This window comes from Salmo salar, chromosome ssa20 (genome assembly GCF_905237065.1).
Source record: "Salmo salar chromosome ssa20, Ssal_v3.1, whole genome shotgun sequence".
In the NCBI taxonomy this organism is placed as follows: Eukaryota; Metazoa; Chordata; class Actinopteri; order Salmoniformes; family Salmonidae; genus Salmo; species Salmo salar.
The window spans coordinates 5,926,064-5,952,802 of record NC_059461.1 but is presented as its reverse complement, the minus strand read 5'-3'; the positions used below and the strand labels follow the sequence as shown (position 1 = coordinate 5,952,802).

Below are 26,739 nucleotides of genomic sequence, written 5' to 3'. Positions count from 1 at the left end.
AGATTTGTGTGTATTGGGTATATATTGTATAATTTGTTAGATATTACTGCACTGTTGGAGCTAGAAGCACACGCATTTCGTTACACCCGCAATAACATCTGCTAACCACTTGTATGTGACCAATAAAATTTGATTTGATTTGAAGGGTTCTCATCGACTGAGGGATAGTGAAATGATACATGTTAAAAAAGTGGACTTTGTATTATTTATTGCAATGGTCATAAACTGTACAGCACAAGCGGAGGAGAAGTCTAAGAAAATTGGAATCGTTGTGAATGCAGCTGAACGTTTTTGGGGTCTTTGTGATTTCACAGCTGAGGCCTTGCAAGAAATCCTGTTGGTGAATGCTCTGCCATCACAGGCCCCTGAGCGTGTGTATGGGTGTATTTTGGAGTGGACTATGATTGAAGTAGTATGGGTTTTGTTAGTTGAAGTGTTTAATTTTGTATGATGTCGTTTTCCCCTTTCCCGCTGTTTTTGTTTCGTATTCAATACCCCGTCCAGCTGGTGGCGGTAATGCACCATTAAACCCCATCGAAGAGGAAGCAATTATACCATAGAAGAAGAAGCAGGCTCCTAAGCATATCGCTGTTGTTTTTGGTGTGCTTAGCTGTCATTTTCATTCAGGACACAGAGGGCAACGAGAAAGAGGTAATTTAGGAGCCACTAGATTAGCTTCATATTCAATCTTCAAACGACTTGATATTGAAAGTAGGTGATTTCTGTGAAGTTTATACAACACTTATTTTGCTTCAACGAGGAGCATTGTCAGTCCAGTAGTCGCTGCTACGAAGTAACGTTAGTTAGTTCTGGTTTTTCAAGAGTTGGCTAGCCAGCAATTCTTGGGATTAAAAATAAATAAATGTTACTGTTCATTTGGAACATTCACACGTTTCATTGGTTTGTGGTCAGTAATGATCGATATCTATGTTATCTAGCTGATAGTTAAAGGCTAAAAGAAACCCAAAGTTAACGTAACGTTAGTTGTATAACTAGCCAGTTAACGTTAATAAAAAATCTTGTGTGTGCGAGAGAATCATGCCATTGAAGCAGGCCCCTTGCCCGGCTTACTTAGTTTTAGTCAAATTATATACTAAATTATATCTCAAACTACAGACCAACTGTTAGAATTCAACATATGCTTGTTTGTTAACTGACGTTAGAACATTGTGTTTTGCCAGTCGGAAACCCATGTCTTGTATGAACAAAGTGATTGACATCTGGTCCTGTTTTCATGCGCGATTTCATTTAGTTTACCAATGGGCTCTTTAGAATAGCAATTTTAGGCGGGTTCACATTAGGTGGTGAAGGAGAACGGAGAATATTTAAAGTATGAATGCAAGGTCAAAACAGGCGTAGTGGCCATTGCTGCTAATTTAGCGAAGTTGTCGCTATATTTAGCGAGTTTTCAGACCCCTCCACAACTTTCATTGTTAAGAGGCTAGCGACCAATATCATACTGATAGTTTTGTTGCCCGCGCTACAGACGGCTATATCCGTGCAGGTACTACAGTAGTAGTAATAAAGGCCCAGTGCCCTACTTTGGTGATAAAAAAATAATAATATTATATTTCGATTTCAGGGGGTGCTGCAGAAGCCCATACTATGCACAATACACACCACAGCATGCCCACACTTGTCCATGAATGCACAAAAACATAGCCTCTAGGGTTGGACGGTATTCAGATTTTCATACTGTCTAATTTTTATGTTAATATTTCTTTAATCATTATTTAACTAGGCAACTCAGTTAAGAACAAATTCTTATTTCCAATGACTGCCAAACCCGGATGATGTTGGGCCAATTGTGTGCCGCCCAATGGGACTCCCAATCACGGCCGGATGTGATGCAGCCTGGATTTGAACCAGGACTGCACTGCGATGCAGTGCCTTAGACCGCTGCGCCACTCGGGATATACGTTGCACAAGGGTGTGCCAGAAAATTAAGAAATAACCATTAAATTTGGTAACGAGCCCTAACGAAGATGGGCAATCCAGCTCATAAAGTTTGTGTGTGTGGGGTGAGCTACTGAATGTCATTTTTGGTGAGTTTGGACATTTACAAGCGAATGTGAACAAGAGACATTGTGCAAATGAACAGTACTGGCTCTGGAGCAGCATGTGTAGGCTACACGTTGTCTGGAGTCCCTCGGGCAGGGATGTCCAACCCTGTTCCTGGAGAGCTACCATCCTGTAGGTTTTCACTCCAACCCTCATCTAGCGCACCTGATTCTAATAATTAGCTGCTTGAAAGCTGAATCAGGTTGGTTACAACTGGGGTTGGATTGAAAACCTACAGTAGGATAGCTCTCCAGGAACAGGGTTGGACAGCCCTGCCCTAGGGCAACAGGCCTGCTCTACTCAGAACAGAGAAGACTTGTCAAACATGGCAGAAAGCTAACACAATCTGATGCCCTGTCACCTTTATTAATTCGGCCTCTTACTTGGATTAACTAGCATGTTGAATTTAGGGGTCGTGTTAATGCAGAATTCAGAGTATTTCTCCCCCAAATTGCTTGCGAGATGAACAATGAACCAAAATCCCAACCCATAGATGCAGTACAAATGGTTTATCATAGCTAGTCACCATGCATGAAATGCTGTAGTATGCATCTGCAGCTAGCAAAAGCTAACCAACTACGTTCAATGTTAGCTTGCTAACAACTGGCAAAGAAAATGGGATTTCTGAGCTACAAATCATATTAACCTCTCTAGGGGAGGTGGGACGAAATCATTCCACACTATTCAACAGCCAGTGACAAATCAGAGCGCCAAATTTCATACCACAAAATGTCATTCAAAGTTCTCAAACATATCACACCATTTGAAAGATAAGACTCTCGTTAATTTAACCACATTGTCCGATTTCAAAAAGGCTTTACAGCGAAAGCAAAACATTAGATTATGTCAGGAGAGTACCCTGCCAAAAATAATCACACAGCCATTTTCAAAGCAAGCATATATGTCACAAAAACCAAAACCACAGCTAAATACAGCACTAACCTTTGATTTTCATCAGATGACACTCCTAGGACATTATGTTATACAATACATGCATGTTTTGTTCAATCAAGTTCATATTTATATCAAAAAACAGCTTTTTACATTAGCATGTGATGTTCAGAACTAGCATACCCACCGCAAACTTCCGGTGAATTTACTAAATAACTCATGAATAACGTTCACAAAATACATTACAATTATTTTAAGATTTATAGATACAGAACTTCTTTATGCAATCGCGGTGTCAGATTTTAAAATAGCTTTTTGGTGAAAGCACATTTTGCAATATTCTGAGTACATAGCACGGCCATCACGGCTAGCTAATTTGACACCCACCAAGTTTGGCCCTCACCAAACTCAGATTTACTATAAGAAAAATTGGATTACCTTTGCTGTTCTTTGTCAGAATGCACTGGGGACATTGCCCTGTGTCGGGTACTGTCTTTCGGATGGGACGTAAAAGCGGGTGTCCTGACTCTGTGGTCACTAAAGATCCCATGGCACCTATCGTAAGAGTAGGAGTGTTAACCCTGGTGTCCTGGCTAAATTCCCAATCTGGCCTTCATGACACCTAATCATCCCCAGTTTACAATTGGCTCATTCATCTCAGTAGGGTTGCACATTTTGGGGATTATTCAGAGGTGGGAACTTTCCGTGGGAATTAACGGGAATATATGGGAATTAATTTAAATGTAGATGTTTTTTGCATTGGATATATTTACCATTTCATATGGAGACAAACGTAAACCTTTTACCTTATCATAAGTAGACATAATTGCAAATTCTTAAATCTTATTCTTCCAATAGAATTAAAAAAACTTTAGTTACAAATTGAACTTTAATTACATGAGTTGACTCTTCACATGGGATGATTTCACTGAACAACAATATTGAATGATCCCCAATGATCCATCGCATCTCCCAAATACTTTTTCAACATCTGTAAAATGAAACTAAAGCTTTGGTTGTCTTCCTCTCAGGCTTCCATGTCTTCTCCCTGGACCTCAATGTCCACCTCTTCAAACAGACTCTGAGGCCTCCTCTTCACTGTCACTTTCCAACCTTGTTGAGGGTGGCTCGTTGTCAGGCTCAAAAAGCCTCAAATTTGCCCATGTGGCCACCAATTTTTCAACTGTTGTATTGGTCAGCCTGTTGCGTGCTTTGGTGTGTGTGTTCCCAAACAAGGCCCAGTTGCGCTCTGAGTCGGCTGATGTTGGTGGGATTTGGAGGATGATGGCGGCAACAGTGGAAAGAGCCTCAGATTCACAAAGTCCCTTCCACCAGGTGGCTGATGAGATGTTGGCACGACTGCCATATTGTATCTCCATCCCAAAGCTCTTGCTTGGAAGTGTATTTCGCCAGACTGCTAAGAACCTTGCCCTCATCCAGGCCAAGGTGGCGAGACACGTTAGCGATGACACCATAAGCCTTGTTGATCTCAGCACCAGACAGGATGCCCTTGCCAACATACTTGAGGTCCAACATGTACGCTTCGGTGTGGATTTTTGTATTTATTATGGATCCCCATTAGCTGCTGCCAAAGTGACTGACTAATGGCAACCCTCCCCCCAAGATAATTATAAAAAATACTTGGATCATAATAATATCCAGAAATTTGCCCACATCTGTTACGATACTCGTTTTGTCCTACTACTCGGCAGACCCCTAGTAAAAAGTGAAGTATTTGGTACCATATTCATAGCGCGCAGTGACTACAAATTTGTTGGGTACATTTGCTGTTAGTTTTTACTTTTTGTACTTGCCAGTTAGTTAGCAGTTCTCAGTTGTTAGCAGCCAATGACTAGCAGTTTCTTAATGGCGATTTAAAGACGGATTGGCATTTTTCTGAGTCATTACTGAATTATTTAATGTATCAAATTAAACCTTAAACAATTCATGGTAACCTTGTAAACAATTTATTTAGAGCCAGTGTTTATTTTCTGAAATGTGTGCTATTGTCCAGCTATTAAACCAACAGGTGGCTATTTGAGACTGGTGGCTATTTGATACCCCGTTCAAAGGCACTTAAGTATTTTGTCTTGCCCATTCACCCTTTGAATGGCACACATCATCAATCCATGTCTCAATTGTCTCAAGCCTCCTACCTTCTACACTGATTGAAGCGAATCATAGCATTCACCTGGTTAGTCTGTCATGGAATGATCAGGTGTTAAGGTTTTGTACACTGTATAATGGACCTATATATTTTCAAACTACTACTAGCCTTTTTTTGGCCCGCAAATCAATTTTGACAGACAAATTGGTCATAAAAAAAATCTGTGCGGCCCACCGTTTAAATGTTTAAAATCCGGTGTGGCCCTCAAGGCCACTGTTTTTAAACTTTTTTTTTTTGCCCATCTGAGATCGACTTAAGTTTGTCATAATGTTTTTGGGCTTTAACCCAGCCCTCATTAAACTGTACTCTCATGCCCTTAAAATTAAAATTGCATAATTTGTTTTGACAGTTTTCATTACTGTGTGTATATAGCAGGGGTCTCCAACAGGTAGATCGTGAGCTTCCAGTAGCTCGCAGCCCACCTATGAGTAGCTTGCCATGCAATTATGAAAGGAGGCTACATGCATTGTTTTTCTTAAATTTTTTTTAACAACTTCGTTGTTTCTCTGAATAATTGTAATATTCATAGAAAAAAAACGTATTCACCATTATTTTACTAGGTGTATAATGACACACACTCTTGTACACCAAGGACCCGCGGAAAAGTTGCAGGGTAAAGCAGAAGAATGGGACTACTTGAAAGCTATAAAAAAAACAGTAGCTCGTGACATTTTTTTTTTTTTTTTAAGTAGCTCTCATGCTAGAAAAGGTTGGAGAACCTTGGTGTATAGAATAGTACTGGCAGTGACAGTTTGCTTTGCCCTGTTTTTTATTTAAAAAAAATGATGTATCAGGCTGTCCCTTTTCCTCTCTTATCATTGCCTATATATACACACAACCTCTCAATCTTTTGCAGGTCAGGAAAGACCGCTGACAAGTGGAAATCAAAGGCCCTCTGGAAAAATAGGTTTCCAGTGGATCATTTGACTGCAGTTTGGTTGAAGTGAAAGGAGTCTCAAACCTGCTCTGTGGTTGTTTGAGAGACAGGCGAGTTGTGTGCTAAAGGACTGCGATGCACCGCTTAAGGACTTGTGCTGCCCGGCTGCGGCCACTGACGGTCTCTCAGACTTCTCAGAACTTTTCACAGCAGAGGCCTGCGGCTGGACCAAAGACGTTTCAGCCAGTCAGGTGCTACACTTCACCTGTGGCTGCAGAGCCTTTCCTCAATGGAACAAGCTCTAATTACGTGGAGGAGATGTATTATTCATGGCTAGAGGACCCCAAGAGTGTGCATAAGGTAAGGCCCTTTACTTCTAGAATATTGGGGTGCTGGAAGGACATCTACCTCCTATAGAGGGAGATGTTCCTTCTGTCTCTGGGGGTTATTTTTTATTTTTTTGGTGGTGTGAAATTCATGGGCGGTTACAGTGCAGAGAATGCAGCATTGTTAACACGTCTATGATAATTAGCCCATCATACAAGATTGAGGCATTTTTCTTTGGTTATTTTAAAAACTGCTTGCAATACCAAGTGGCAAAATATTTGTAGACTGCATCCCCAAATGTGCCCATGCGTTACAAGGGTTTCTAATGTTTTGTTAATGCCCTCCCAAAAAACACGGTTATTCACCAATACTGCCTATGAAACACTCAGTTCTCGAACATTACAGTCCTGTGGCAAAGCAATTGCTCCAGAATGAGTTCTGCTGCCATGTAACTTACTCTTCCGTGCACACACCAGTTGTAGCTTTGAGTAATTGTTTGGTGGTTTTAAATGTTACCAGTTTACATAATATAATGAATTTAGGAAAGGCAGGCTAGGTTAAATATGTACAGCTGCATAGGCACCTGTTTGACAGCAAGGTCACATTGCTGAGATCCCTGTTTGTGTATTTATAGCTAGCTACTGGAGCGTTGTCACAGGATTGCTGTGATCTCTGACCACGGTCTGCCTGTCCTGCTATTATTAGGCTAGCCTTTAGGCTGAATGCTGGTCGGCAGTATAGACCAGAGCCAGTCCTCTGTGGCATTGCTATTAGTGCTTTTTGAGGTTTTGGGTTTCGATATATTTTTTCCAAAGCCAAAAATAGGGAACATTCAATTGCCAAAACATCCCATTGTCTCGGTCAGCTCCACATTGGGTAGACATCAATAGGAAATTTCTATGAAATAATATAATCTCCATTTGTGTATATTACTATGTTTTTAGACTTTATTTTTCATTCCTTAAAGTCATCAAGTTCAAGCTCTACCCAACAGTGCAGTAATCAATATCAAAATAGTATAACTAATAAATAAGTGTATGCATATATATATGAAAAACGTGGAAGCTATGTACAGGGTCGGTGCCAATACCAAATTTAATGTGCAGGGATACTGGAGTAATTTGAGGTAGATAAGTACAGTGAGGGAAAAAAGTATTTGATCCCCTGCTGATTTTGTACGTTTGCCCACTGACAGAAATGATCAGTCTATAATTTTAATGGTAGGTTTATTTGAACAGTGAGAGACAGAATAACAACAAAAATCCAGAAAAACATGTCAAAAATGTTATAAATTGATTTGCATTTTAATGAGGGAAATAAGTATTTGACCCCCTCTCAATCAAAGATTTCTGGCTCCCAGGTGTCTTATCCTGTTAGGGCTAGGGGGCAGTATTGACACGGCTGGATAAAAAACATACCCGATTTAATCTGGTTACCACTCCTACCCAGTAACTAGAATATGCATATACTTATTACATATGGATAGAAAACACCCTAAATTTTCTAAAACTGTTTGAATGGTGTCTGTGAGTATAACAGAACTCAAATGGCAGGTCAAAACCTGAGAGATTCCTTTACAGGAAGTAGCCTGTCTGACCATTTCTTGAACTTCTTTTCCATCTCTATCATTTACTAAGGATCTCTGCTCTAACGTGACACTTCCCACGTCGTCCATAGGCGCTCAGAGCCCGGGAAAAAACAGAATGTCGTCATTCCAGCCCCAGGCTGAAACACATTATCGCCTTTCTCAAGTGGCCGATCAAGGGACACTGGGCTTAGGCGCGTGACCCGACCGCCCCCGCCTTTGGGATTTTCTCTTAAAGGGAGTGCTCCTAACCGCAGCTTGTTACCTGTAAAAAAGACACCTGTCCACAGAAGCAATCAGATTCTAAACTCTCCACCATGGCCAAGACCAAAGATTAGGAGAAAGCGACTGTCAGTAGGATTAATAATATCTAGATGGTAACTTTACAAGTAAAGTTGTGGGGCTTGCTAAAGCTCTTTAAAGTATTACTATTTAAAGCAAAGCTGTTACGTATAGTCAAAGGTAAATTTGGAAAATAATTGTTCTGATTACTTTGATAGTCTACTCTATCAATCTTATTACTTTGGATCAATTTCTAAACTACAGTTGGTCATCAGTTGTGTGGTTGTGGCCAGTAGTTTTGTAGTGTGGTTCAGGAGCTGTGTGGTCAGTAGTTTTTTGTTGTTGTGGTGTTTAGTAGGAGTTGTCAGTTCTTAGTGGTTGTCTAGCTATGGTCAGTAATTATAAGTTATGGATTTTTTTAAATTTTTTAATTTTTTTAAAGGTCAGCCCAAGGATAATTTTTTTCCCTTTGATTTAGAATTTTAAGACCCCTTGAAGTATAAAAAATGGCCACATTTTATTTGGCCTTACAAACAGATTAACTACATGAAACAACAGTCCTGTTTGGTGCCTAACATTTTCAAAGTTGGGAGCAGTGTGTGTTTGTGGGAGAGAGAAGGGTGTCTGTTTGAGAGACGGAGACCAGTATATGCTAACTGAAGAGTAAGTTTAATGTAGTTTTTTTCCTGGCACCACTCAGCCAGGGCCCTCACCTTCTCCCTGTAGGCTGTCTTGTCATTGTTGGTAATCATGCCTACCACTGTTGTCGTCTGCAAACTGGATTGCATTTGAGGTGTGTGTGGCCATGCAGTCATGGGTGAACCGAGAGTACAGGAGGGGGCTGAGCACGCACCCTTGTGGGGTCCAGACCCAGGACCCCAAGCTTAGTGATGAGCTTGGAGGGCACTTGGGTGTTGAAGGCTGAGCTGTAGTTGAACAGCATTTTTACATGAGTATTCCTCTTGTCCAGATGGGATAGGGAAGTGTGCAGTGCGATAGCAATTGTCGTCCGTGGATCTGTTGGGCGGTATGCAAATTGTAGTAGGTCTAGGGCAGTGGTTCCCAAACTGTGCCCCCCCCCTCTGCCATATGAGTTCTGTTATACTCAGACATCATTCAAACAATTTTAGAAACTTCAGTGTGTTTTCTATCCAAATCTAGCTTCTGGGCATGAGTAGCAGGCAGTTTACTCTGGGCACGCTTTTCATCCAGATGTGAAAATACTGCCCCCTATCCCAAAGAAGTTAACAGCTCTGTCACACAGCTGGCCCGTCAGTAGGGAGCTGGAGGGCTGGGTTGAGTGCTCCCCACTCACACAGGCAAGGTCAGCAAGATGGTGTCATCATGGCTCCAAGAGGGGATGGGGCTTATTCATATTGTTACTTACATTTCCCGCCATCCTTCAGACCGATTCGATTTTATATTGCCAGTGCCAGGGTGTGTTTTGGAAAGCTTCTCTCTGTTATACAGAATGATCAATGGGCTGTTGATTGTTTTAATTTAAGATGTTTCATATCACATCTGACCACACTAACCGCTGTTAGAGCTCAGCAGTCATTTGCAGTGAAGTTGGTGCCTCCACTTTACCACTAGTCTGCAACAGACTACTTGGCACAAACTATTGTGGTTTTGACTGGTGTTTAGGAACATGATGAACTTTTAATTAATCCAATGTCCTTTGATTTCTTGCATAATAACATTGCTCTGGGTAGTCCATATACAGTACAATGTCAAAGCTCTTGCATATCACCTCAATAGATGGTCATCTGCATTAGAAGTGAGTTAACTTATAATGGCTGTTAACCTCTAGGGGACCCCTTCCGGTTCTTATCCCGTTAACGGGATTGATTGACAACAGCCAGTGTAAAATCAGAGCGCCAAATTCAAAACAGCTAAAATCTCATTCCATTTTCTCAAACAATCAACTATTTTACACCATTTTTAAAGATAAGACTCTTGTTAATCCAACCACATTGTCCGATTTCAAAAAGGCTTTACGGCGAAAGCATAAAATTAGATTACGTTAGGACAGTTCCAACAAGAAAAACCACAGCCATTTTCCTAGCAAGGACAGGCGTGAAATACCAGAAATTCAGCTAAAATTACGCACTAACCTTTGACGATCTTCATCAGATGACACTCCTATTGTTACAATACATGTATGTTTTGCTCGATAAAGTTCATATTTATGTCCAAAAACAGCATTTTGACATTGGCGCGTAATGTTGAGAACAGTGAGCACACATATTACAGAAATACTCATCATAAACTTTGATCAATATAGAAGTGTTATGCACAGAATTATAGATACACTTCTCCTAAATGTAACCGCTTTGTCAGATTTCAAAAAAGGTTCACGGCAAAAGCACAATTTGCAATAATCTGAGTACAGCCCAGAAGACACCAATAACAAGCAAACAGAAACCCGCCATCTTGGAGTCAATAAAACGAAGAAATGACATTATAAATATTAACTTACCTTTGATCATCTTCATCAGAAGGCACTCCCAGGAACCCCAGCTCCACAATAAATGTTCGATAAAGTTCATATTTATGTCCAAATAATTTAAGTTCACTATCCAAATCCATAATGTGCATGCTTACTTAGTCCAGACAGAAAGTCCAAAAAGTTATACTACAGTTTGTAGAAACATGTCAAACGATGTATAGAATCAATCTTTAGGTTGTTCAACATATCTTCAATAAAATTCCAACCGGACCTATCCGTTCTCTTTAGGAATGAATATGAACTCAGCTCGCTCCCAAGTCCTTGCGCGTGACTGAGCCCATGCCTTATAATGGGACACCTACTTCCTTGTGCTGTTATTCCCATCAAATTCACCATAGAATCTTCAAACACTGTTCTAAAGACTTGACATCTAGTGGAAGCTTTAGGAAGTGCAAAATTAACCCTAAGTCACTGTATACAGTCAAGGCAATCACTTGAAAAAACTACAAACTCAGATTTTTCACTTACTGCTTGACTTTCTCAGGTTTTTGCCTGCCATATGAGTTATGTTATACACAGACACCATTCAAACAGTTTTAGAAACGTCAGTGTTTTCTATCCAAATCTACTAATAATATGCATATTCTAGTTTCTGGGCCAGAGTAGTAACCTGTTCAAATTGGGTACGTTTTTCATCCGGCTGTGAAAATACTGCCCCCTAGCCCCAACAGGTTAATACACAGTAGTAACGATAGTGAATGGCAAGTTGGCCTATTATCTGAAAGAGGAAGATTAACGTCATGGTTGTGTCCGAAATGGCACCGTATTCCTTACATGGTGCACTATTGACCAGAGCCATATGGGCCTTGATCTAAGTATTGCACTATATAGGGAACAGGGTGCCATTTGGGATGTAATTCTTGGCTTTCTAAACTCAAGGGGTCTACAAACAGGGTAGACGGAGCTTAGCGCAGTGCTGCAATGTTTTTCTTCTGTCGTGTCTTTGGGGTACCATTAAACTGAAGACATGTTTTATCAATTAACTCCCTGTAATTATTATCACGCGATCAAACTGATTCATCGTTTAATTGTAATTAACTAGGAGATCGGGGCACCAAGGAAAATATTCAGATTACAAAGCTATAATTTTCCTAATAACTTTCCTATATTATAACATTATATATTATATTCTATTATAGTATAGGCCGATTATCTTCTGGTTTAAATGGTGTATTTTACCTCGCGTCCAGTCTCATTCCAAACGTCGTAAATTGTATCTGCACGAACCCAGTCTTTACTAAGAGTCATCCATACATCAATTGTCTTAAAATCATTTATTCACTAAACTAAGTCATTCACAGAAAGTATACAAACAGTAATTATCATCACAAAGAATTGGTAGAGTGATGTGCCCTAGTGGTCTAAACAGGCATGGCTGGTGTCTTGTTGAACAATGGGTCATAAAGGGCAGCTGAGAAGACCCTACAGAGTTCATTAATATTAACAATTCATATGCTAATCCTTTGCACATGAACGCTCACTCATTCGAGAACAATTGCAATCAATATATATTTACGCTCTGTGTCGTCGGGATCCTTGTTGGAGCGTCGTTCCGTTGGAGAGTTCTCTCTCTCGGTTAGAATGGATCTTTCAAAGCGACATTCATTAATGTCGTCATAGAATGTATGTTTCGTTGGTCTTCGCGTTCAATGATATAATTTACTTAGCTGCAGACTAATAATTAATATCAAAGACTTGTTATTATTCTGTCGGTAGCAATAGTCTAAAAGTTAACCACGTGGTATAGTTCACTTTCAGTAGAGTACTTGGATGGTCAAACCTATTGGCCAACTCGCAATGGAGTTGAGGCCGGTTCTGTTAGACTAGTAAGTCAGGGGGGGGGGGGGGTTTATAGTGAACATAGAACATGACGCCTGGTCCTGTCTGTGTCCCTGGGGGCGTGCCGATGACTGAGTTAGAATTGTATTCCTGTACCAAGCTTATCACATTAACATCAGTACATAGCATCTCAATGCATTACAAAAGCTTTATCCTTATTAATACATTCTATACAACCATGTGGATGCAACTCTCATCACTGAGGCTATTATATAAACAGTTTTATGGTAATATGGCTATATTGTCTCTTCTGAGTATCACAAAATTGTACCAAGCGGACCAGTTCGTAGCTGGATTCTTCACCAATCATCCATACCTTCTCCAGAACACAAAGGTCGCTTGGCTCCCCAATTCTGTGAGTTGGAAGAATTTCCTGTGTCTCTCTATGGGCCATGTGGCAAGAGATTCTCCTCTTAGAGTTTTTACAACCCTTTCACACAGGGCCTGGGTGGGTGAAGGTAGGTTGGGGGATGGCGCAAGGGGGGAGGGGGTCAACTGTCCTCCCTGTACTCAAAGAGGCCAATGGCATGACACTTCACAAAAGAAGTTGTGTGTCTATGCGATCTGGTGAGAATACGAGAACCTTTACCACCCTTCGATACGGTTGTATTCGGACAAGCATGAAAAAGACAACCGCAGGGGAGAGATCACGAAATTTGATCACTGATGCTGATATTAAAGAAACATGGAGAAAGAATCAGGACCGGTATGTTCGCAATCTGAAAAAGGTGTGTTACGTACGCCTCTTGGAGGGAACGCAACACCCTGCTACACAACTCACCTCCCTGTGGAGTGAAAGAGGTATGTGATTGTAGGTGCGGGTAAGGATGACAGGGGCAGAGAATATTACCGTTAACAAGAAATATATTTCCTTAACACTGTAAATGTGGGGAAAAGGGGCTGGACGGAACCAAAGCAAAGATAGTAAAATTGTCCCCTCTCCTACCTTACCTACTCTTAATGCAACCTGGCGCGCTAACCAAAATACAGGGGGTGGTCCGCCCAGGTCTTACCTTAGTGTGCATAGACAGAGTACATACTACGGGTATATGTATGCCTGCAGGCCTCTTGCCTGAACACTCCCAAGGTGCCTTCCCCTTCCCCTGGGAACAAAAACAGAATAATTACTAACATTTTCAATAATCAAATAGTCCTTTTGGCATACACATGCCTCTGCAGGACCAGCTACAAAATACTTTACAACAGTTTTACCTGACCAACACAGCACATACCAAGAAGCTCTCTTTTCCCTAACAAAGGAACAGTGGCTTTTATCCAGCTGGAGAAGGAGTTTGTAATTGAAACCAGCTGTTTCCCCTGATGAGAGGGAGGGTTCAGAGCTTCAATCGTCTATGGGGCCGACCAATCAGTTGCTTAGAATCCAGGAAGCCATTTCCTGAAATGCACACATACAAACCCAAAACAACACAGAAACTGGGGAACGTTTGAGGTTTGAGCCCTGTGATGAAAACGGTAGACTTAATTCAAGATTATGTTTTGAGAGTGGAGTGGAGTATAACTCCGCTCACCTTGCAGACGTGCGATGGGTTAATAGGGCCATAGAGCAAATCACTAACTATAGTTTCAATGGCCAGGATAAAACTAAGAAATGTAGCAGAAAAACATCAAAGCGTAAGGGGATGTTTTTAAATGTGGGACTATCGGGCATTGGAAGAATGAGTGTAAGGTGATACTGGAACCTACTGCATTAGAAGGAAATGCCGCTATACAAGAGTTTGCGTCTTTTTCAAAAGAGCAACAACTAATCGTATTGAGATTAGCAAGAATGGAACTTTCGCCTAGGGGTATATAGTCTCTGTTTGATCGATAAGTGGTTCATAGAGATTACAGTTTCTATGTGATGGAAGACGTATGAGATAACGTTTTACCTAATGTTTAGTAGAGTACCGATGGGATTTACAATTAGTCTCAATTGTTATCATTTTGAATTGAAACAATTGTTAAAAGGGTGTCAATGGTAGGTTCTGTGTTGGTACAATACGTGGATGATTTGTTATTAGTGTCAAAAGATGAAACTCATGCGAGACCGCACCACATTGGTAGACAATTTGGCGGAACAGGGTCATAAAGCATCGTATGACAAAGCACAACTAGCAAAGCAAGCGGTAACATATTTTGGGGTTTTGATTTCTAAGGGCAAGATGCACATTACCCGGGATCGGGTAGAAACAATGTGTTCTTTGGCACGGCCCGAACACTCCTTGCATGCGCAGGAAAACTTTCAATTTGGTTAGACATTTTATTTCGTCATTCTCTGAAATTGCTGAGAAACTTTTAGAGTGGACGAAAGGTGGGGAAGGGTCCCCATGAGAGGATAGAGTGTGAGGAAGCGTTTGTCGAGTTAAAGAAGCAATTGTGTCAAGTGCCAGCATTGGGATTGCCAAACCTAAAATTATCTTTAAAAAAAAAATTGTTCATGAACAGGAAAAACATTGCAACGGTTATGCAAAACTTAGGAGGGGCAAGAATGCCACCGTGCCTTAGGGCGGTACAGGCGACAGAAATGGTGTTGCATAACACGGCTTCCATTACAATGGGTCAAAAAGTAGATTTGTATGTTACACACGCAGTAGCAGCCATAGTGGACAGCACGAAAGTGCAAGATGGACAAACTGGGAATTAACGTTAAATGGGGAAAATCTACAATTTCATAAGATTGGTGCTTTGAATCCTGCGTCGTTAATGCTGTTGCATGGGGAGGGTGAATCGCGTGCACGTGACCCAGATCAGATTACTCCAATTTAGGCCTGATTTGCAAGAGACGGCATCGAAATCGGGAAAAGTATTGTATACAGATGGTTCTAGTTACATGACCACAGAAGGGAAGAGTAACGGGGGTATGCATTTGGAGTAGTTCATGATTTCGGTACATTGTGGTCACAACGGGGCATGTTAACAGTGACAGGAACACTAATAAAAAATGGTCTGGAGGAAGAGGCATTATTAGAAGCATGTCCGTTACCCAGTGAATTAGCAGTGGTGAAATGTGAAGGTCGTACAGATAAAATCGCCATAGGTAATCGTAAAGCAGACTAAATGGTTAAGGTGGCTGCCTTGGTGAGAGAGTGTTAGAAATCCACGTGTATATATTGCGGATTCCTTACGATGAGAAATTTGCCACAGGAAAATGTATTTTGGGTTGAAGATTCTAGGCGAAATACAAGGGGAATGGATTCTTAAGGTAACACATTTAAATTATATGGCCAAACACTCCTTGCAAATGCAGAAGGCTTTAGGGTTTGTTTAAATCATTAGACATTAAATACATTTACATCTTATTCTGGAATGGAATTCTAGAATGGATGAAAGGGTGGAGGGGTCACGAGGAATTAGTATAGGGGTTACTAAACCTAAAATTAACTTTTAATCTGTGTTGGGAGAAATGTTGGGATGTCTGAATTACAGCTCAACAGTACCTTTTGGACAGAAACTTGGTTAAAGCTTCTAGTGTCCATGAGTTATTTACACAGAAAAAGAAGAACTAAACAGTATACACCTGTCAGCAACGGGTGTGGCTGAATCCACTCATTTTGAAGGGGTGTCCACATTTTGTGTGCATTTGTAAAGTATTCAGACCCATTCCCTTTTCCCACATTTTGTTACGTTACGGCCTTATTCTAAAATTTATGCGGAAAAATGTATTCAATTAATCTATACCCAATACCTCATAATGACAAAGCAAAGCGAAAACTGTTTTTTGAATTTTTTTGCACATTTATTAAGACTAATCCTTGTGCTGCCGCCCCTGGCCAAACTGAGCAATCGGGGGAGAAGGGCCTTGGTCAGGGAGGTGACCAAGAACCCGATGGTCACAGACAGAGCTCCAGAGTTCCTCTGTGAAGATTAGAGAACCTTCCAGAAGGACAACCATCTCTACAGCACTCCACCAATCAGGTATTTTACAGTAGAGTGGCCAGACAGAAGCCATTCAGTAAAAGGCACGTGACAGCCTACTTGGAGTTTGCCAAAAGACACCTAAAGGATTCTGACCTTGAGAAACAAGATTCTCTAGTGTGATGAAATCAAGATTGAACTATTTTGCCTGAATGCCAAGAGGAAACCTGGCACCATCCCTACGGTGAAGCATGGTGGTGGCAGCATCATGCCGTGGGGATGTTTTTCAGCGGCAAGCACAAGATGAATGGCGCAAAGTACAGAGATCCTTGATGAGAGATCCTTCCAATAGGACAACGACCCTAAGCACACAGCCAAGACAATGCAGGAGTGGCTTCAGGACAAGTCTCTGAATGTTCTTGAGTGACCCAGCTGAACCCGATCTAACATCTCTGGAGAGACCTGAAAATAGCTGTGCAGCAACGCTCCCCAACCAACCTGACAGAGCTTGAGGATCTGCATTTGAAATTGTGTTTTTTTTACACTGGCTAAAAGTAGCTAGAAAATGGAATATCATACACTGTAGTTGAGGAACAATGGGGAAAGTCATTCTGCTTTGAAAGTTGATACACTTGTAACTCCACTTTTCAGAAAATGACCTTTTGAATATTTCTGGTACACCTAGTGGCGAACTCTTCTTTGTCTACACCCATTCAGCATCGTTCACGCTCTCTTAAGCCTTTGCCCCACCCATCTCTTTAAGGATTCACATGTGAAGCCATGTGGGAAACGACAGATGCAATATCAAATAAAATCTGTTTATTTGTCACATGCAAAGGCTACAGAAGGTGTAAATGGTACAGTGAAGTGGTTACTTGCATAGTAGCAATATCAAAGTGTCCAGATTAAAATATTTTATCATTATTAGATGACATTTAGCCGGGTCATGGGAACAAAATGCTATGTCCTCCCCCCAGCCACATCTAGCTAAGTGGATTGGTCATCATTGTTTAGACATGTACACAGGTTCATGAAAATACAATAGATGACCGTAATCACCCCCACACACCTGGCTAATTTGGTGGGTCATGTAATAATCCGGCCAAAGGGGAATCCTTTGTTTAGACATGTAGCTAGTTAAGCAATGAACCGGCATAATCCCAATTCATACTACTACCAATACAAACATTGTCATAGCTGTAGTATGAATCTGCAGGTAGCTAAAGCTAAGAAACTAGGGTCAATGTTAGCTAGCTAACATTTAGGCTATAACTAGCAGTGCAAATGGATTTCTGATTCAAATAATATTACTACAGATCATACACGTAATGCTAGCTAATGCTTGCTAGCTAACTAACAGTACGCTTTAACTTGCAATAACACGTAATGCTAGCTAATGCTTGCTAGCTAACTAACAGTACGCTTTAACTTGCAAAAAAATTACTTTCTGACTAAATTAGAAACTTATCTGAAAATGTAGCTAGACGCTTACCTGTATACATGGATGAGCGCGTCACGGCAGACAAACCATTTAACTCCGTTTTGTTTGTAGTTGCATCTTGTTTGGCCAGCGTTGTCAAGTCATTCCGGTTCACACTGTGTAGAAAGTAGCCCATCACTTTTTCCAACTGATCTGTCGATGGCGCCTGCTAAATTCAGGTCAATATTGTTGAGAAAAGTAGTGGTAGAAAGGACTGTCAACACATTCTGAGCAGCTCTACGTTATAAAAACAAGCTTGCTACATGGCAGACCAATCCAAACTCCTTTCCCGGCATGTCCAGCCCATCTATCTCAACCAATCATGGTTAGTGGGAAGGTTCCTGACTTTTCCATGGCTAAACCAACCAAGCCCCTAATTTTAACAATTATTTTCTTATTTATGGATGGAATACACTCTGGCCTTTTGTAGCGGCAGCTGGCCTGCAATGAGTGGTGAGCTTAACTTGCTTCGTGAGAAGATTCCTGCATCACCCTCCTGGCCCATATGCCCCCACGTCTATCATGGTGAAGCGGTACCTTGCATCACAGACTGTCATCAGGATCATTGTGAAAAAGCCCTTGTAGTACTCGCTGCCTGAGTTTGCCGGAGCTCGTATCCAAATGTTTTCCGTCGACGGCTGCTGCACATTTTGCAATTCCAAAATATACAGGTTTGTTTGTTTCTTTGGCTAAAAAGTTGTCCTAAAGCATATAACACCAGACTGACATCTAGCTAGGTAGTTAGTATTTGTAAACAAGCATAACACCGAATCGGAAATTCAGATGTACTCACGAGCTAAAGTCAAAGAGTTCCTCGGCCCCTGTTGCTTGGTAAGCTACTCTGGCTCCCCAAGCGTCCTAGTGGATATAAACTACACAAGGCGTACTTCCTCTCTGGGTGGAACACAGTCCACTGCCCCCCCCCCCAAAAAAAAACGAATCCACCCATGTGCACGAAAGTAGATAAATGGAGTGGAGCTTGTTGCTGCCTTTAGGTAACCTAAATGTAGCAACACGAAGGCTGTGTGTGCTGTCACCAACAGCCACTGTTTTTTGACCCAGACTTCAAAACTCCTCAAATTCAGTTTGATTCATACACAGCTTCTAAAGCCCTTACATGGTTCCAGCTCATGTGTTCTTAAGCTCAAGCCACTTTAGTGGAAATTTCTGTGAATTCTGAATGAAACCGAGGATGTGACCCTGTTGTGCAGCCAGGTTTGAGTGTCCCAGGTCAAGAGGGTGTTGCATTTCAGTCACTGCTTCAGGCATGCTAGTCCCCCGAAACATGGTCAGAAGACAGTTATACAGTACTTAACATGTAAAGAACTATAATTTACACTTGTTGAAAGGGAATATTATTGATGAATTTCTACAAACAATATTACATTTTTCAGCGGTATATCTGAAGATTAAGGACCATCATTTAAATGTGAATTGGAGTTCGGAGCAGTCTGACCACACTTCTGATGTCTTGCCAGAACTGACCATTAATTGCACTGGTATAAATAGTGTTTCGGCCGTGTGGGGAAAAACTCTTGAGGTGCTGGGTCTGCCGTTCCCGCATCTCTGCAATGTAGATCAAGCTTTCTATGAAGGATCTTGTGACTAGTGTTAGTTTCAAGTATCCGTTTGGTATGAAGTCAATAACCTAATGCCAGAGAACTGCATTGTTTCGGGGATTGTTTCATTTGTAGGAATATGTCAGGGATTTACTCGTTTTCAGTTTACCATGGAACATTGAAGATTTCAGTTAGCCTACTGCTTAGTATGAGACTAGAGAAGAAAATTTTATAATTACCAAATCAGTTGTAGCTCTGACAGGAATGTGTGGAATTTGCCCTCCGTTGTTGTTTTGAACAACAAGATTTAATTACACCGGTTAGTTTCATCAAAAAGAGAAAATGGAAACGGTAACGTTTGGGTTACTTTTATATAATATTTGTAGCATTACTACAGGTCATAAAGCTGTAATCTTAAATGTACATTTGTCATAGATGGATTTGTTGGCCATCTCCTTTCATACCACTGTTCATTAATGCCAATTCTTATTTCTTTTTTCCTTCAGTCTTGGGACATTTTCTTCCACAATGCCAATGCAGGTGCTACCCCAGGCAAGGCACACCAGAGCCCTCTGAGCCTGGCCGGGCTGCCCCAAGCCCAGTCCCTGGTGGGGGCTCAGATCAATGTGGAGAAGCTGGTGGAAGATCACCTGGCTGTCCAATCCCTCATCCGTGCCTACCAGGTCAGTCACCACAGGGTCTCGCAGAGCTGTAAATTGAGAAAACAAGGACGACCATGTCTATAATGTCTTAGTAAGCATGCCAAGTAGTCTAACCATTACAACACATTCAGCAGACAGAAAGCTGTAACTGTTATTTAAAAATATATTTTTGTTAGTGTCAAGCTGTGGCTTTCGTGTAAGGTCGGAAAATTATTTTAGCCAAAGGATTGAACCAGTATCGCCTGTCCTCACTATTTGAGCAATCTCTACCTGTGTTTTAAGGTTTAAGATGTATAATCTGTGTTTTCTGTAAGCAAAGCTAATTATTTCCACAAAGTTGACCAACCGACTTAATGATGGACTAACATTCTAGTAAAATAGTGCCTTCAGAAAGTATTCACTAGACTTTTTCCAATTTTTGTTGTTACAGCCCCAATTTTAAATTGATTCAGTTGAGATTTTCTGTCACTGTTCTACACACACACACACACACACACACACACACACACACACACACACACACACACACACACACACACACAGTACCCCATAATGTCAAAGTGGAATCATGTTTTCCAAAATGTTTACAAATGTAATGGCAAACCTAAGTACGTTCAGGAATAAAAAGTTACTTAATTGTTGCATGGACTCTTAGTCGTAGACCTGGCTAGCTACTAAACAGCAAGCTACAACATTACAACCAGCCAACTGTAGTTGGCTAGCCAGTTGGTGTGCGCCAGGCTACTAACTTCTTATGCGCCATGCCTCGCATTTGTAACTTGTTAGCAAATGTGTCAGATCAGCAACTGTCATTTTACCAGCTATTAAACATTGACAAGGGTTGACATTGGTTATGATTATGACCTTGGATGCATTTCAATCAAATGTATAGGCATGACGCAAGATGTAAATAACAAGTATTGCATATCTAAGCTAGATAGCTAAATGTACTAACAGTGAGGAGAAACAGTAATACAACAAATTACTGCTGTAAATCTCTAAAACTGAAGCTGGTTTTACAATAAAAAATATTTGCCAGATAGACATGGCTGTAGTTAGATACTGTCTACCTACCTACCTAGGCTCATTTGTACAGTCTTGTTACCGTGCAAAGGTTGAGGGTTATGCCCCATGTCTTTCTATTAGGCTAGATATTATTGTAAACGTAATCTCTGTGCCTGTGCACATGTGTCATGACGTTGGCCTGTGGGTAAGGTTTATGACCCCCCCCATAAATACCTTTCTCCCTTCCCCTCTCTTTCTGACCCTACTGAAGAACTGCTGTCCTGAAGGACTGCTGTCCTGTTAAATATAGAGAGTCTGGGAACATCAAACAAATGGGGAAAGGAACCATATTTTGGTAATAAAACCAGTTGGAAATATGCTTTGGAACGTAATGAGTATGGATGTCAGTTCGGTTGTCATCTGAGACAATATGACTGATGACAGGACGACATAAACTGTACCTGGGAAAGTATACACCCTCTAGTTATCAGAGTCACATGGAATTGTTATGCAATTGAAATGTTTGATATTGAAATTGTTTGTTAGGCGATTAAATGTAATTTTAGCTTCCAAATGAGAGAATTGGGTTTTCATAAGGAAAGTGCCCTGCTTGATCAGTGGCCCACCCCTGTGAAGAGACAGGGGTTATAAACGATGAAACACATCCTTCCCCCTCTCCACTATATAAGCCTTTGACGAAAAGATAACCACAGGTTCCAGTACGTGAGATCTACAGCCTCTACGTTAGAAGGACACACATGTCAAGTACAGAACTAAGCCAACCTCGGCGTGAGCTTTGGTGGCGAATGGTATGAACTTTGAGCTTATTCACTACAGAAGTGATACTTCCTAGCCGTTGAGTTAGCTGCGGCCGCTGTAGACATGGGCTAGGAAAGGACGGACGACGGATCCAGTCTAACAACCAGACGAAGATACCACCACGTATCCACTTTACCACCATTGACATTCTTCCGAGGACAGGAAGATCTGTTGGCCAACACGGCCAGCATCTACGACCAATATACCGAAGCGCAGCTCAGAGTAAATATTTATTGCATTTTCCTTTTCCAAATGGGCGGTAATTTAGTAATGCATAAGATAATGTATTTACGATAGCATAGCTGCTGTTTCTTCGTTCCTAAGTCTTCCCGCTCTTTTATTCAAGCCCAACTCCCTTTCCTTTGTGTAACCAGCTTTCATACATGTTCCGTCCACCAGGGATGTTTTCTGTATGACATCATTTGTATTCGGTGTATTTGTAATTCTGTGTGATTAGTTTAGGTATTTAGTAAATAAATAATTAAACCCAATTTTGTATTGCTGATTCAACTTGTTAGCCAGGGTTCGTGAAGATAGCCAAGAATTTACAACTTTCATTATGAGACTGAAAATAAGATAAGGGTTAATATTGACTGCTATCGATGTAAAATATTACTAAGTATTTTAAGAGTTTATTCGGAAGATAACGGCTCTATAAACGTTCTTCCGTGGTGCCCCGACTTTCTAGTTAATTACATTTACATGATTAGCTTAATCAGGTAATATTAATTACAGAGAAAGGATTGTATAGGTTAGCATGTCATATCAGTTAATCCGGCATAGCCAAAGACACGACACATGTATGCATGTTCAACTAGTCTACCTTCATTTTGATGTTATGCTGGCCCGGTTCAACTGTTGTTCAAGTATCATTTGGTTTGTGTTTTGTCTTAAACCTCTTACATCTAGGAGTTCCGCTAGCGGAACCCCGTTCCGCCAGCGGAACCCCTAGCCAACAGCCAATGGGATCGCATGGCGCAAAATAATACAAAAACCTCAAAAATCCAATCATTTCAATTTTTCAAACATACGACTATTTTACACCATTTGAAAGATAAACCTCTCCTGAATCCAACCACGTTGTCCAATTTCAAAAAGGCTTTACAGCGAAAGCAAAACATTAGATTATGTTAGGAGAGTACATAGACCAAAATAACCACACAGCCATTTTCCAAGCAAGCATATATGTCAATAAAACACAGCTAAATGAAGCACTAACCATTGATCTTCATCAGATGACACTCATAGGACATTGTTATACAATACATGTATGTTTTGTTAAATCAAGTTAATATTTATATCCAAAAACTGCATTTTACATTGGCGCGTGATGTTCAGAACATGCATTCCCACCCAAAACTTCCGGTGAATTTACAAAAATACTCATCATAAACGTTGACAAAATAATAACAATTATTTTAAGAATTATAGATACAGAACTCCTTTATGCAATCGCTGTGTCAGATTTTAAAATAGCTTTTCGGCGAGCTATTCAGACACCCGCCAAGTTCGAGGCAAACTAAACTCAGACTTAGTATTAGAAATATTGTCTTACCTTTGCTGATCTTCGTCAGAATGCACTCCCAGGACTGCTCCTTCACAAGATGTTTTTGTTCTAAATAATCCATAGTTATGTCCAAATACCTCTGTTTTGTTCGTGCGTTCAGGTCACTATCCAAAGGGTAACGCGCGAGCGCAATTCGAGACACAAAAAGTAAAAATGTTCCATTACCGTACTTAGCCTCTAGAGGACCCCTTCCCGCTCTGATCCCGCTAACGGGATTTATTGACAAGATACCATGGCGGGAAATTCAAAACTGCAAGAATCTAATAATTTCAATTTCTCAAACAATCAACTATTTTTCACCATTTGAAAGATAAACATCTCCTAAATCCAAACACATTGTCCGATTTCAAAGAGGCTTTACGGCGAAAGCATAAAGTTAGGTTATGTTAGGAGAGTACATTGAAAATAGCTGTGTGTAATGTTTTGTCAATTCAAAGACGGGCGTCACCAAAAGCAGAAAACCAGCTAAAATTATGCACTAACCTTTGACAATCTTCATCAGATGACACTGCTAGGACGATATGTTATACAATACATGCATTTTTTGTTCCATCAAGTTCATATTTATATCCAAAAACAGCATTTTACAGTGGTGGTGAAATTCTGATTTTTTTTTTTTCTCCCTCAAATGCTTCCGGTGAATCAGCGTTACAATTTACAAAATTACCATTCGAAAACATTGGTAAATTATAATATTGTCATTCAAAGAATTATAGATTAACATCTCGTAAATGCTACCGCATTGCCAGATTTCAAAATAACTTTACTGGGAAATCACACTTTGCAATAAACGGGGTGCTATGCTAAGAACAATAGGCTAGGATATACAGGTTAGCACCATCTTGGAACAATCTAATATCAATAAAACTATTGTAAATAATCCCTTACCTTTGATTATCTTCATCAGAAGGCACTTCCAGGCATCCCAGGTGCACAACAAATGTGGTTTATTTCGACAAATTTCATAATTTATGTCCAAATAACTCCAAGTTGTTCCATGTTGTTAGCGCGTTCAGTAGGCTCCTCAAAATGTAGGGCGACAAAGTCACGACGAAAAGTAAAAAAAAATAAAAAATCTATTTACGTTCGTTCAAACATGTCAAACGTTGTTTAGCATCAATCTTTAGGGCCATTTTTAACGTGAAACATCAGTAATATTTCAACCCGACCTCTCCTGTGTCTTGAAAAGCGTTTCGAAAAATGTCTCGCCTCACATGAACGCACATGCGCGCGCAATAATGAAGTGACGACATCCCAGGGACGTCAACTTCCCTTCTTTGTCATCCGGTCTCTGTTCATCATAGACGCTTCAAACAACTTTATAAAGATAGTTGACATCTAGTGGAAGCCGTAGGAAGTGCAAAATGAATCCTTTGTCACTGTGTGATCTATTAGCAATGACTCAAATAGTACAGCCACAAAATTCTCATTTCCTGCTTGTATTTTTCTCAGGTTTTTGCCTGCCATATGAGTTTTGTTATACTTACAGACACCATTCAAACAGTTTTAGAAAATTCAGTGTTTTCTATCCAAATCTGTTAATAATATGCATATCCTAGCTTCTGAGTTGGTGTAGGAGGCAGTTAAAAATGGGCACATATTTTATTCAAAATTCTCAATACTGCCCCCTAGCCCCAACAGGTTAAAAGCATGTCAAAAGCTGTTTAAAATAAATTTTTATGGTATTTTTTACGTAAAATTGCGATAATATTCCAACCGGACAATAGTGTATTCATTCAAGGAGGAAAAGAAAAAACAGCGTGCTCGCGGGAACGCACATATCCAATCTCTTTGTCCTCAGGCAGACCACTCAGTAACTGAGCTCCTATACTCTGCCCAGAGACAGGAGAAGGCTCAATCCACTTTCTGAAGGCTTTAGACAGCCAATGGAAGCCTTAGAAAGTGCAACGTAACAGCAGATACTGTAGTTTCGAAAGGGACTAGAAAGAAGAACTATATTTCTCAGATCCTACACTTCCTGGTTGAGTTTTTCTCAGGTTTTTGCCTGCCATATGAGTTCTGTTATACTCAGACACCATTCAAACAGTTTTAGGAACTTCAGAGTGTTTTCTATCCAAATCTACTAATAATATGCATATTCTCATTTCTGGGCAAGAGTAGTAACCAGTTTAAATCGGGTACGTTTTTTTCATCTGGCTGTGAAAATACTGCCCCCTATCCATATCAGGTTAAAATATCTTACTAAACGTTTCGGAACGAGAGGGTACCCACGGGCGCCCGCGTCATATTAGTAATGGCCCTCCCTCTATGACCAACTTTACAGGCCTCTCGTTCGGTCAGTTTCTACCGGAGAAATGCTAAATGAATCCTAACTCACGGTGTGTTTCATAGGCAAAGTGTTGAAGGTGATTCCACAAATCAGATTTCCACTTCCTGCATGGAATTTTCTCAGGTTTTTGACTGCCATATGAGTTCTGTTATACTCACAGACACCATTCAAACAGTTTTAGAAACTTTAAGTGTTTTCTATCCAAATCTACTAATTATATGCATATTCTAGTTACTGGGCAGGAGTAGTAACCAGATTAAATCGGGTACGTTTTTTTATCCGGCCGTGCAAATACTGCCCCCTAGCCCCAACAGGTAAAAAAATAAATAAATTGCGCTATAATATAATCCAACAATATGGCCGCTGCCATCATCTTTAAAGTCTTTTCACTCTTTGATTGAGACAGGTCTCTGTCATCATGACATGCAGCACTTTGGGGTGGACACCCACCTGTGTCGATCAATGAGAGAAGACTTGAAATAGACAAGATGTTGGCAAAAATCTTTGGGTAAATCACATTATCTGGTGTAAAAATTAGCTACAGTTCTCTGCACCTGTCTTTATAGCTGAGACACACTGTACTGCACTGTTAATACTTTTATTTTTTTACTTTTACCATATAACATTGTTGAATACCCACTTCTCTTGAGGTCAGCATTAAATGGTGTACACTTTCTTGTATTTTAGATATCCAAAGAATGTTTGCCAAATAAGCAATCTGAATGTCTAGCATCGGTTTGATGCTACAGAGCCCTGTACAGCTTATATAAATATATTCTGTGAAACCATAACGGCTGATACATTTCCAATTTTATGATGGTTCCAACCCTTTTTCCTGGAGGTCTACTGTCCTGTAGGTTTTCACTCCAACCGTAATCTAGCACACCAGATTCTAATAATTAGCTGGTTGATAAACTGAACCAGGTTAGTTACAACTGGGGTTGGAGCGAAATCCTACAGGAGG

The 26,739-nt window shown here is 40.5% G+C and overlaps 1 protein-coding gene across 5 annotated transcripts in view; it reads left to right on the top strand.

The window, feature by feature from the left end:
* The first annotated feature begins 427 nt into the window (after nucleotides 1-427).
* The window catches only part of LOC106580202 (2-oxoglutarate dehydrogenase, mitochondrial), a 119,569-nt gene continuing 93,257 nt past the window's right edge, over nucleotides 428-26,739 (top strand). For all 5 annotated transcript variants that reach the window (XM_014161011.2, XM_014161009.2, XM_014161010.2 and 2 more), the window contains exons 1-3: nucleotides 428-651; nucleotides 5,976-6,356; nucleotides 19,939-20,115. In XM_014161011.2, the coding sequence (XP_014016486.1) occupies nucleotides 6,132-6,356; nucleotides 19,939-20,115 (402 nt within the window). In that variant the 5' untranslated portion in view covers nucleotides 428-651; nucleotides 5,976-6,131. The remainder of the gene's footprint in view (nucleotides 652-5,975; nucleotides 6,357-19,938; nucleotides 20,116-26,739) is intronic.